At 43.5% G+C, this 13,779-nt stretch overlaps 1 protein-coding gene across 1 annotated transcript in view; it reads right to left on the bottom strand.

Annotated features, from left to right (window-relative positions):
* The window catches only part of LOC109287158 (coiled-coil and C2 domain-containing protein 2A-like), a 25,163-nt gene extending 14,756 nt beyond the window's left edge, over positions 1 to 10,407 (bottom strand). The window contains exon 1 of the mRNA XM_019502121.1: positions 10,322 to 10,407. Coding sequence (XP_019357666.1) covers positions 10,322 to 10,407 — 86 coding nt within the window. The remainder of the gene's footprint in view (positions 1 to 10,321) is intronic.
* Between the last annotated feature and the right edge of the window lie 3,372 nt (positions 10,408 to 13,779).

Below are 13,779 nucleotides of genomic sequence, written 5' to 3'. Positions count from 1 at the left end.
CCTGCCCCAGATCCAGGGGCACACCCCCATGCCCTCCCGGGGTATGTGTCCTCCTCACCATGCCCCCAGATGAGCCATTTGTGGCTCTGTCCTATGCCCTGGCTGTGCAGGGCCTACCCCTGCCCCAGCCCCAGCTCCACTCCCTCCCTCACCAAGGGGGCCTCAATTTGGTCCCTGCTCCTTCCCTCCCCCACAAACAGACCTGCTGGACTGGACGAGGAGAGGTGCACATGCACGCATGTACTTAGCCACCCAGCCTCCAATTGACTCTCTGAGCCTCCATGATTGACCAGTCAATCACAATCGATTGGTTGACTGGTCTAGGCCTAAATCTTGCCCTGGTGGACTTGGGACCTGTGACTAATTTTTACATTGTCCCGGGACCCGCGGAAGCCAGGAAAACTCACCAGGAGGGCAGGACACCGCGCGGAAAGGAGAGCCCGCGTGGTTCGTTAGCCGCGTCTATGTACAGCTGCAGCCGGCAGCTGACGGTGACATCAGACGCCGGCCAGGAGACTTAAAAATGGCGGCTGCCGCTCTGGAGGCGGCGGAGAGAGAGAGGAAGGAATGGTGGGCAAGGCGGTCCCTGTCGTCAACCCGGCTGGGCAGGAGCTGCAGAGCCGAGGAGCGGGAGCGTCCAGTGGCCGGGAGAGGAGGGGGGATAGCTAGATCCCCAGAGAAGCGAGCCTGCAGCGCCAGAGCAGGGAAACAACAGAGGATCAAGAGCACCCAGGAAGATCCCGAGCGGCAGGAAGTAAGTGCTGCGGCAAGGGGCACGGGAAGTGCCAAAGAGGAGGGTGAGGCCGAAGACGCACCGGCCTGGAGAGTTCGGGGCGGGATCGCCACCAAGAATAGAGAGCGTCAGGGTGAGGGAGGAGTCTGTGGACACTGCGCTAAGTCAGTGCAGGTAGGTGAAGACCATAGGTGGTGTGAGGCCGGGGTGTAGGGGTGGCTGGAGCCCCGTGTGTAACCGATGAGGCCAACCCGGGACACCGAGGGACCGATGAGCTGGCCCCGCCCACTGGGATAACAGCAAAGTCGTGGCAGGAGAGAAGCGGGGTCGGCGCAGCGGGGAAGACAACTCAACTGCAGCAACACCAACGCTCGGTGCAGAGGGGGTCACCCGAACGGGGAGTCACACTACGAGCAGGGTTCTACGAAGGCCCGTCGGGGACATACATTCTATATGTTCTATTTTCTATGGTTATAGATTTGGTTACTCTATGATTACTAGAAGTTATTTCCAGTCAAGAAGTGAAAATACTAAGATAAAGTGGACAATAAACTTTTAAAAAGCCCTATTTATGCATACATAAAAGGAAAATGTAGGAATCATTCACTGTGAAGCAGCTGCAACGTGTAGGGGGTGGACAATAAGCTTCTAAAAACCCTATTTATGCATACATAAAAGGAAAATGTAGGAATCGTTCACTGTGAAGCAGTGGCAACGCATAGAGGGTGCACCCCTGAGAGTGCCAATGCACCCCTTGACCGGCCACGCTTGCCACTTAGGCAATGGGCAGGGGGAGCAGATGGAAGTGCCAGTGTCCCCCCTGCAAGTGCCAGCTGATCGCTGTGATTGCTGCAGCCGCTTCTGGGAGTGGCTGCAGCAATAGGCTGGCGCTTGCTCCCAGAAGCAGTCACAGTCAGTCCCAGAAGCAACTGAAATGATCGGCCACAGCGATCAGCCATCGTGGGATCATCCAGGGGGATCCCCCCCAGTCCACAAGATCGCCCCAGGGGCTGCACGCCCCCCCCCAGTCTGCAGGATCAGCTGCAGAGGGGACCCCCCCAGTTGGCAAGACTGGCCGTGGGGTGGGGGGGGCACATGCCCCACCCCGACTAAGGTGGCACCAGTCGCCCATGCTGTGAAGTTTCATTTTCAACTGTTTGTGGGTATTGAGTTTCAAACAGAAAATAGGAACAAAGATTTTTGATGTGGAAAATAAAGCAAGCCCCTGAAAAACAGAGAATAGGATGAGGCAGGGACTACTGGAGAACACAATGAACGGAGATTGAGATTAGGGATAAAATAGGACCACCAAACCTGAATGCAAAAAATATGCATTCAGACCTTCTACTGGATAAATACTCTTATCATGCTGCATTCCTATGGTTGAAATTAAAGCATACTTTGTTTTATAAAAGCTGTTTTGCATTACTGCACCTGGCCGCATCTACATGAGACACCTATATTTGTATGTGGCTTACTCTAATAAATATTCTTTGATTAGTTTATTTAAATGTGTTTGTTTCACTGAGATTTTGGGAACCACACTGAACCTGTTTTTCTATTAAAAGATTTCAATGGTCAGCCTAAAACACTGCATGTCACTTTTCTGTATTGGGAGAAGGATCTTCTGTACCAGCTCTATGGTGGCTCTTAAAGAGACATCCCTGATCAATACCAGGGAGAAGGGGTAATACAACAACAATGAAGAACAACAACTTTTGAAAAGAGATGTCATGAGTTAAGGTCTCAGACCTGGTTTCAGGGCCAGTATCAATGATACCCTGAGAGGACATTCTTGAAGGTCCTGTGAAGGCATATCTTATAACTAATAATTGGTCCACAGTTGGCAGTGGTGACTTTATTAGTGCCAGTGTACCATGATTCATTCCCTTAGCAGAGCGTCTAAATACCCTGTGTTTGAAAGAGTAATAATCTCATTTCACAAAGAGGGTAAAGCCTCTGGTTTTGGAAATATGTCTGGTCTCTTCCTGGCTTTTATCTCAGTCTCAATCCATGTTGGGCATGTTGAAAATGAAGACTTTATCAGTGCTGGTAGCATCAGTGCTAGAGCCAGTTTTCAGTCCAACAGTACCACTGGAGAATCAATTATTTTTTCTGATGTCAGCATAACAGCAGTGGGTGCCCAAGGCCTTAGTATTGGTAAGTGTCAAAGTGGCCATTTTCTTGCTGTTAGATACAGGTTTGATATCTGTTCAGAAGTGCACTCACAGAAGATGATTCTCTTAGGTCTTCACAGATGGCAGTCTCCTCCAAGTGTGAAGTGAAGCACATCAATTATTCAAACGCAGTTTCAGATGTCCATCTCTAAACTTGCAAGTCATCTAACAGAAGGATGTAATCACCCAACACTTACTGGGAACATGGCTCTCCACCATGAAGAAAACATATCAGATATGCTTATCAACTAGGGGCTGGGCAAAATTCAAGCCCTGAAGTGCTTTGAGTATGCCATGGAGATATTCATAACAGACATTCATTGACAGAGAGATGTAATTAAAGAATTAGAAAAGTTAAGGAGGATAAATATAGAAGATATTCACAAAACTAATTTATAAGATGATTCTGGAGTGCAGAGAAAAACAGTGGATTAGATAACAGCAGAGTTCTATTTTGCTCCTACAGGTGGTAAAAGGGAATTGAGAGGGGTATGCAGCCACTACACATTTTATGTTCTCACACAGGAATGTGAACCAGCAGAAAATGTGCTGTGGAATATGGGAATGTTGAGTAAAACTCATGAACTATAGGATGAATTATTTCACATGAATCATAATTAACTCTATTGTATTAACTCCAATCACAGTTACCACTATTTTATATCAGTAGCGTTTTATCCCCAATATTTTACAACAAAATCCAGAAATTTAACATACAGTTGTCATTAAGAAATTAATAATATTTGTATTTCTGAGATGAAAGGATGCAGGGGTACAACAGTTATGCATTTATAAAAAGGGTGCTTATTAGTAGACTGACTAGTAGATTCATAAATTTTCTGAAAAGAAAAATCAAATCTACAATATACTATTGTCAGATCTAACAAGTTGGATCATCTTATAATCATACTACCTTATTTGCCACTTGTAGTCATTTAAAGTTTTTCTGCTCAGTTGGCTTGCTTCCAAATTACTTTCTGCTATTTTTGTAACATTTATTAGTGCTTTAAGCTGAAAAAAAAACTCTATGAATTATTCCAACTTTTTAGCAAACATAATACTATGTGTTAAAGTAAAAAAGCACTAAGGATGAAAAGGCAATTTTAACTTTACTTTTTCTGATTTTCTGTAAATTCAGATCCTTTTAAACACATTGATTTTCATTACTACAAAAAAAGTATATAATCAATTATCTGAGAAACTAAAGTATCATATTCAGGTGCATCATATATGTATGTGTTTTTAAAGAATGCATTATAGAAAAGATTAATAGGCATGGAGATACTAAATCCCACTCTCATCATTGTATGATTAACAACTCTTAGTGGAAGCTTGAATTTCTAGCACTATGAAGGTTTTCTAGGTTGGCATGGCATATGGTGGCATGATTTTAGTATGGTCTACTGTTAAATAAATATAGCTACTAAGAACTAGATTGGGATCCTTCTTGCCCACATTTATGAGCAATATAATTTTACCAAAATCAATGCTGGAAGCTTTGTAATCTGGCCCTAAATCAGATGCATATTTGACGCTGCTTAGCTAGAGGATGTTAATTATAGAGACCTGGCTCCCTAATACATATTAGAAGATGGAACTTTTACAACCAAATTAAGAGGCATATTTTCATCATATTGAGAAATGGAAATTTATAGACAGTTTTTATTAGAGGTAGTTAAATATTAACTGTATTAGTAAATCTTTGTAAGCTCCCAAGCACATTTTACCTTATATGAGCTTTCAGCATAAAGAGCAATGTTAGCTTTTTTAAATTATGAAATGGTCTGTATCAGATAAGACAGTATGTTAAGTACACACCAGCTGCTTACAGACATAATCCCCCCACCAAAAAATCCAGCACTTTACTTTGAACTTGGTGCTCCCCCACACCAAGCCCAGTGCATGCCCAGAAGAAGCATCGCTTTAGATCGACCCAGCTTGTCCAATGTCTGTATAGATCAGGAGCTGATTGAATCAGCCTTAGATAAAAGTGCCAAAAAGCCCCTCTGAAGCATCCAATCAATACAGATATTGCAGAGCCAAATCAAGCTAATGTGCTGCTTCTTCTGGCAAAGTTTGGCTTTGTGGGGGTTTTTTAACATCCGTCAGCAGACATCCTAAGAGAGAGGCAGTTATCTATGTTAGTCTGAAGTCAGGCAAAAGGCAGGATAGACACGCATCTTATAGACAAACTCAATCAGACATACATAAGCTTTCATAAGCAGCAGTTCATTTCATCAGATCCTGAATAACTGAAGTGCATCACTCCAAGCCTGTGTCTATCCCAACTATTCTTCTATACCTCCACAGATATGTAACCTTTGGCCCGTCTCTATCACCACTCTGCTTGCTTCTGACACATTTCTTAATTCTTTTCTCCTTCCTACTGCAAGCAGAAAAATTGAGAGAAAAGAAGAGTCTCCCTGCTTTCATCCACCAGCACCACAGTGAAAACCAATTTCTGGGAAAAGCAACTGCAAAAAAAGACTTCCCTGCAACTCCTGAGTTGGAACATATTGGGCGTGTCTACACATGTGCTTTAGTGCACAATAGACTATTTTACTGTGCATTAAAGCACCCCATAAAAAACTGCCACATTACACTAATGCACAGTAAAACAGCCTACTGAATATTAAGCATCACTAAAAAAAGTATGCAAATGTACTACTGAGCATTAATGCTGCCTAATGCACATTAATTCAGTACAGGTGACCCTCACCATTCACAGGCGATATGTTCCCGTGATCCCCACAAATGATGAAATCCACAAATAAGGCACTGCATTCATGAACGCAGTGCCCCCGGTGGCTGGGGCATGGCTCCAGCAGCAGCGGGAGCCTGGTGGCAGCAAGCGCGGAGCTCCCAAAGAGCTCCAGTAAGTGTTTAAAGTGTTTTTAAAATGCGGGTTCAGCATTCACATATATTTGAAACCACGAATGCTGGACCCACGAATACTGAGGGTCTCCTGTACCTCACAATCAAGGGCACTTTTAAACGTGCTCTGAGAGTGGGGGCAGTACTTTAATTAGAGCAGCTCCAAGAGCCGCTCTAATTAAAGCACCACAGCATTTTGTGTATCAGCATCCCCATGCTTCAAAATGGCAAAGGCACTTGAACTAAAGCTTGTCAAACCTTAGTCCAAGCACCCCCGCTGCCATTTTGAAGTGCAGGGATGCTTATACACAAGACGCATGAGACTGCTAGAGCGCAGTAATTACCATGCTCCAGCAGGCTCAATTTATCTAATAAAGTTGTTTTTGATATCCAGATTTAGTTATGATGCGGCGATTAATAAAGTCTGCTCTGACACACTGTAATTACAGTGCATTGGAGCAGCCTCTGTGCTCATGTATAGGCATCCAAAGATACTAAATTTAATAAGCATTAGAAAAGGCACATTAAATGCATGTGTAGAAGCACCCATTCAGAGCAGACACAATTTTCAGAGAATTTAGCCTCTAACAAACCCCAACTGAGCATGTGCAGATTCCTTTTCAGAGACATACAGATTTGTTTACTTTTAGGTGGATTTTTAGAGGGATTGGGGTAACATGCCCCCCCCACTCCAACTCCAAAGCTTGGAGGCAATGAAATGGTTTTTCATTGAAATGTTCGTAAGAATATTTTAACATTAGATAACAATATTTTTAACAAATTCCATTCTCTTAAATAGATTATCTGTTTTTGCTTATATTTTCCAGAAAAACTCAGCTTGAGGCAAAGAGCCAGCATGGAAAATTCTGCTCAAATATTTGCATTTGGCAAAGTTATAAGGAGCTGAAAGCAGAATACTATTCTTCTCTTGTATACTTCATTTCCCCCTCTACACATCATTAATGTGGCAGAGCCGGACAACTGCTTTATTGTTGATGCTTGCCAGGTCCTCATTCTGGATGTGCAGGTATGCTGCACATGTGAGGAGGTGGGCAGCAGTCTGTGGTCTATCACCACACTCACATAATGGACTGTCAGAATAGCAGAATAGTATGATGGACAGTGTTAGAAAAATGTAACTATGGACTTCACTGACAGCTCCACATACAGTTCACAAATACAATAAATACATATACTTTCTCCTTCACCTTTATTAGGTTTGAAATTTTCGACATTAAAGTAAAGCATTTGCTTACTTTTTCAGCTAGCAAGAGAGTTATGTTCTGCTGTTGTCTGTTCTTGAAACTTTCATAAAGTTGGAGTAATCTAGCAGCTAACACATGCTCTCGATCAAAAAGAGGATGGTGGGTGAAAAATAAACTTGATATATTGAGATCTAATTGATAACGTTGTTCTTGATATCCAGATTTACTTATGATGCGGCTTTCCCATTCAGGTTGCATTGCCTATTTTTGAAACAATAGTAGGCCTTTATGTTATGTAGCTTATGTATTTTATGCAAATACATTTTGCAATGCAGCATTACTTAACAGTAACTGTATTTGTCAGTTGTTTTTTTTTCAAATCCAAACCTTCAAACTCAAAATACAGAGTGATTTTCACTAGTTGCACCTCCAAAGGAGAAGTTCTTAACCTTAAACAGCAGCTTGGATAATTTCTAATTATAAAGCCAGCCTCTGGAAAAAACAACAACATAGCTTCGCTCTCACAGAGGACAATTAACAAGAAATAAGCTTATAATTTATCAACTTAATAAGAATAGAGTTTTCACTAATATAATGCTAGGAGTCAAAACTCAAAGAACTTTAATAAAACTGGGTGTCACCACCCCCATTTTTAAAGATGGATAAAATGAGGCAAGGAAGTTTAATGATGTATCCAAGATCCCCCGGTTAGTCAACAGTAGAGCTGAGAACAGAACACAGTCCCTTATCCTGTATATACAATATTAAGCTAAAACCAACTACCCTGAAGTTAGGTACCCATATGCTACTAACTGCCATAGCTGGGCTAAATGATTTAACAACTGTGCAGATATTTGTAAGCTAATGCCTCAACCTTCCCTTCTTGGCTGAAGAGGCAGGGAGTTCCACAATGGTATTTATGTGACAAGTCTGCAGTATTTTGGAGCAAAATACATAGAAGTTAGAGTGCAAAATACAGATCTCGTTTGACAAGCAGCATAGGGAAGCAGATGGGTGCCTGGGCCACAGGGACAGTAGCAACCACCAGTTGCTGCTGTAGTCATGATTGTGATTGTGCAGCTGCTGACAGCAGCCTTTTTTTGCCCCCCCAAATCAACACCCAAGGCTGTTGCCCTGTTCACTCTGCCCTAGTTATGCCACTGCTTTTAACTCAACTGGTAAAGCTACAAGGCAGCACCACCTCAGCAACTAGTTTCATCAGTGGATTGAAATAAGAGCCAAAGTACTCTATAGTAAGTAAGAATAGGTCTACACTGTGTCCTCAGTGCTAGAAGGTGATGCAGAGCTCTTGTATTAGCAGCTGTAAGAATCCTAAAATGTTATTAAATACTAGGGCTGTGTGAAGCTTTGGTCCCTGATGCAATTTGGCAGAGATTCAGCCCAATTCAGTGGCCAAATCCCTGAATCTGAACTGAATCAGGAGACCCTTTAATCTCTCTGAATCGCATCAGAACCCTCCAAATCAATTTGGAAAGATTTGGCGATTCGGACACAGACACAGCTTTATATGTTTTTTCTACATACCTCTAGCTAGCAGGCAGCTGAGATGCTGGGGCACATGGAGTGTCCCACAAAAGCATGGGGGGCTCCCCAGTGCACATGGCAGCAGACCCAGAAGCACTTCTGGTTCGCTTCTGGGTCTGCTGGAGGGCGCGCTGCGGGGTCCTCCCAAGCTTCCCCGGCTCGGTGATTGGTGCCTCCTGGGTTTCAGGGGGCACCCAGGGTTCCCCATGGCCAATCATTGAGCTAGAGGGTCGGGGGGCCAGCACGCTCCTTGGTGGACCTGAAGTGGACCAGAAGTACTTCCAGTCCACTTCTGGGTTTGCCGCCAACCACATGGGCCCCCCACCCCCACACACTTCTGTGGGACACTCCATCCGCCCCAGCATCACAGCATTCATGAGCTGCACCTGGTACCTCAAAGTATGTAGAAAAAATATTTAAAGCTGTGTCTACATCTGAAACAGCATCGAACCTTCAGATTCAGATTAGGCCAAATCAAATCAGGAACAGTGATCCAAATCAACTAATCGAATCACTGTCCCCAATTTGGGCCGAATACAAATTGAATAGGGCCTATTTCAAACACCCCTACTAAATACTTGTATATAAATTCTGTTGACTTTTTGTGACAAGATCTAGGTGTGGCCCTATGGTCAGAGAAAATGAAAGGTAGAGACATAAGATCTTGAAGGAACTTCTAGAAAACAATCAGGTTTAGGGAGAAAGTATAACCTGAAGCTTGTTACTATAAAGCTAACTCAAATGAAAGAGTCAATTTCACCAACACTGTATACTTTAACTTTATCTGTAGCTGGTTGCAACCACTACAGGCTTAAAGAAATCAAAAGTATAATTTAAATAGCATGCTGGAATGAAACTAATCCTAAAAGAATTGTTTTTATATGCTTAAGAAAAAGTGAAAAGATCTTAATTTCAATTATATACTGCACATCCTTACCATGCAGAAAGTTCTTTTTTTTTCCCAGTGAGTGATGAACAATCTATCAGTAATACCAAATGATGACACCTAAACCAAATGGTCTCCATACTTTTATGTTCCCAACATTTAGATTCATGTTCCAAAACAGGTACCAGTAGTATAACTAGAGGTAGACAAGAGGGACACTTGCCTTGAGCATAAATTTAGAGGTGTCAGAATGGGAGCCTGTGCTGCATGGATTGCTGAAGCCCTAAGCTCCTGCTGTGTCAGAGGCCTCAGCCAGGGTGCAGTGACCCTATGCCTAATAACAGGAACCATAAGCCCCTGCTGTATTGTTTGCTGCACCCAGGACACAGTGACCCCCACCACAGCATTGGGACCCAGGGCCTCTGAGTCTCCTCAGAGGTGAGGTAAAGTTTGCTCAGAATCATCCTCCCTCCATACAACATCCCCCCTCTACTCTGCCCAGGGCACCAAAATAATCAGTTACACCACTGACAAGCACCATCCTGTTTAATAGTATCTAATGAAATAGTCTGCCCTACAAATACCAGCTGGTGATTTTTGTAGCATTACATATCTAAAAGATTCTTGAATAACAATAGCGACAAAAAAAAATTGCTAACCTTTTTGTATAAGGTCTTTAATTCTGAGCCATATTTAATTGGAATTTTTTTCCTGACATTTGGTGATTGTTTGATTGGAGAAGGTAATGAAATTATTTGTCCACTTTCATCAAACCAGACTCTTCTCTTGTTTGAAATATTTTAGAAAAATAATATGAAACATCATAGTCTAAATTATTACATTAACTTTTTATTTTATTTTCATAGAATACTATTAGCTACTGATAGAACAATAAACTTACCCCTTCTTCTTTAAGAAGGCGATTTTCCATTTTGTTATAACTTCTCTTACAAATTTCTGGTTTTCTTGGAATATAAAATCCTTCATCTTCTAAGACACGTGGCATAATTTCTTTTGGTAGTTTACAACTGTGAACCACTGAGAACAATTAAAATATTAAACAAAAAATAAAAAGGATATTTAATAACATAGACAAATAGACATATATAGATATCAAAAGACTAAATGTAACCCAAGATTCTATTTTTACTACTACTGTGAAGTTACTGCACACAGTAAGTAATAGAACTCAAGCAATTTCTAGTACACTTGAAATAGTCTTGACAAACTCAGACTGTTCCCAATAGGGTTAAGTCCTCACTTGAACTGTCTCTTACTCTTCTTAAGTAAATGTGGGTGCAATAGGTTGGGTTAAAAGCTTCTTGAAATTTGCAGCTCTAGGGTGCAGACAAAAGTGCAGCTCCTAGCTGTAAGTCAGAATGATTTTTGCAAAGCGTTCTGAGTTACAACATTATCCCAGACCAAACAGAAGTTCACTGTTGGTTCCAGGGGGGAGGGGGATCTAGCTTTGGCTGGGAGCCTGCAACCAAGTTCCCACAGCAAAGGCCAGTGGTCTCTGCCAGTGGTGGCTGTTTTCAAAATGGGAGGGAGGAAAGGCAGTGGAGGAAGCTCATTCTTGGGGCTCCCCAGCTGGTGCTGAAGGGTGGGGTGGGTGAATTCGAGCCCCCCACCTCAGGGAGAGGGAGGAGGCTGCAGTACAGCAGTCCTACCCTCCAGGGGTGGCTGAAAAAAAACCAGACTGAACTCTCTCTGCTCCCTTTCCCCACTCCCATTCTGAAAACTGCAACAGGCTGGAACTCAGCAGACATTAGTTACAAAAGATGCTACATTTTATAACATCTTTATCTGATACCTCATACAATGAGAGATCAGATTTTCACCCAACTGGCCATTTTTAAAGCTCTTTACAGCTGTGCACTTGTGTTTAGTCACAACTATAGACTTTCTGTGGCCAGATCAGGCAAAAATTGACACTTTTGTTTGCACCCTTAATAACTGACTGTCATATAAGATACCTCTAAGAAACAGTTGAGCATGTTTCCAAAACAAAGGCAAATCTAAAAGGTTACATCTGAGCTGTAACCAACATAGTGGTTTAACTGGGTTACAGTCACCTACAGCATACTCTCAACCTATAGCATACTCCCAACACAAACCTACACTACCTATAGTATACTCCCAACACAAACTTGATTTAAAACAGTATTTGCTTTAGAATACTTAAATTACCATGTTTCCTCAAATAAAACCCGTGCCATTTTTTACCAAAACAGGCTGGTGAAACTTGAGGTGCACACTATATGCAATAAAACCAGATCCCTATGGTCCAGAAGTTTGGTGGCAGGAGAGCTGTGGCAGCATTGTAATACATGTGTATGTATTTACAGCATCTGTAAATACATACACATGCAGAGTTCAGATTAATAATAATCTTGGAACAGAATTTTTAGACACATCTGCCTTTAAAGAACCTATTTTGTATTTCTTTTGTTGGTGAGCTCAAGACATGGGTGACTGGTTCCATCTTAGTCAGGAGGGGCATGTACCCCCTCCAGTGACCAGTCAGCCACTGTGAAGGGGTCCCCGTGCAGCCAATCTCACCAGAGGGGCAGGGGTTCCCCCTGTGACCAACTGTACCAACTGGGAAGTGGCCACAGTGCTTCATCCAGAGCTCCTGCTCCTGGCCAGTGCTTACAGGGGCAACACTGGTGCTCCTGCCTGCCCCCCATGCCATCACCTAAGCAGGGTGCACAACCTGTCAGGCAGTGCACCAGTGCTCCCAGGGGGTGCACATGCACCCCCATACACACCCTACACGTTGCCACTGACTCAAGAGCAATCAGTTTTCTAAATTATGTGCCCCATGTGCCCCAGCTTCCTCCTACCCCATGTTGTCAACTTCCCTTGGGCAATTTCCCTCAAGCTGTGAAAGGGTTCCCAAGCTAGAATTACAAAAATTTTAAAGTTATATTTAAGGCAGATAAAACAGTATATGGTTCAGAACAGATGGTTAAAATGTACATGCTATAGATCAGAACATTTAATAGATAGATGGGAAGAGTTAACTATGAATCAGATGCTTTCCCAGCATGACAATTTACAACAACAACAAAATTATACCTGGGGGTAATGTAATTTTTGGTATGTGCAAAATTTAGTTTATCTTACAACCTAAAAGTACCAGACTAGAGATATTTGTCAGAACTGCTTATATTTTATTTGTATGCTGGATGCAACATAAATCTGAAAACTTTATTTAACTTCTAACAATGGCTCATACAACAGTGCTTGCACATACAACTAAATAGCAATACACATTAGGGCTGTGCAAAGCTTCGGGTGGTGATTCGATTCGGAGGAGATTCAGCCCGATTTGGTGGCCAAATCTCTGAATCTGAATCGAATCAGGGGACCAATTTAAAGGTCCAAGTTGATTCAAAGCTCTCCGAATCTTCGGAAAAGATTCAGAGAGCTTTGATGATTTGGGCAGCTGACTCCGAGCTGACTCCAAACAGGGAAGGGGAGGGAGGGCTGGGGGAGGGGACCATGGGGGGACCCCTGCCAGCCCCCTTGACCCCCCCCCATGGCTGCCCCCCCCCCATCCCAGCTCCCAGTACTTTAAAAAAAAAAGTCCTGGTGCTCACTGGGTGCTGCCAGGCAGGGGGCAATCTCCACTGCCCCCCCCAGTGCTCCACACTGCGTGGGGAGGTCTGCATTAGCCCCCTGGCCCCCCCTTGCTCCCCTGACCACCCCCACAGGTGCCGCATCCAAGCCAGCTCCAGCCCTTTAAGAAAAAAAGCTGAGAAAAGCCCCGGGACTCACCGCTCCTGCAGTAGCCTTGGGGCTTCGGGGGCTTGTGCAGAGCCCCCATGTGGCATGAGGCAGTGGGAGGCAGCAGGGATTGCCCCCAACTGGTAGGAGCGGCAAGTCCAGGTTTTCAGGTTTTTTTCCCTTAAAGAGCCAGAGCTCACCCAGGGGGGCACCCATGAGGGGGCCTGGGAGAGCAAGGGGGGGTCAGGGATTCATGCAGAGCCCCCTACACAGTTTGGGGTAGCAGGGATCACCCCCCACCCAGCAGCACCTGGTGAGCACCAGGGCTTTTTTTTTTTTTTTAACAAGTGCCAGGAGCTGGGGCAGCCATTGCTGGGCTGGGAGAAGGGCAGGGGATGGGTCTGGCTGATTCGGAGACTCAGAGATTCAGCTGCTGCTCCAAATCAGATTCAGCCGAATTGAATTGGGACAATGATTCGAATCACCGAATTGAATTGGGACAGTGATTCAAATCACCAAATTGAATCACTGCCCCCTGAATTGACCAAATCTGAATCCAAAGCAAATACTAACCACTTCACACAGGCCTAATATACATGCTATTTTTCTAAAATTTGACCATTTCCA

This window comes from Gavialis gangeticus, unplaced genomic scaffold (assembly GCF_001723915.1).
Source record: "Gavialis gangeticus isolate Ggan-Ray unplaced genomic scaffold, GavGan_comp1, whole genome shotgun sequence".
NCBI lineage: Eukaryota > Metazoa > Chordata > Crocodylia > Gavialidae > Gavialis > Gavialis gangeticus.
This window is presented reverse-complemented; position numbering and strand designations above follow the sequence as displayed.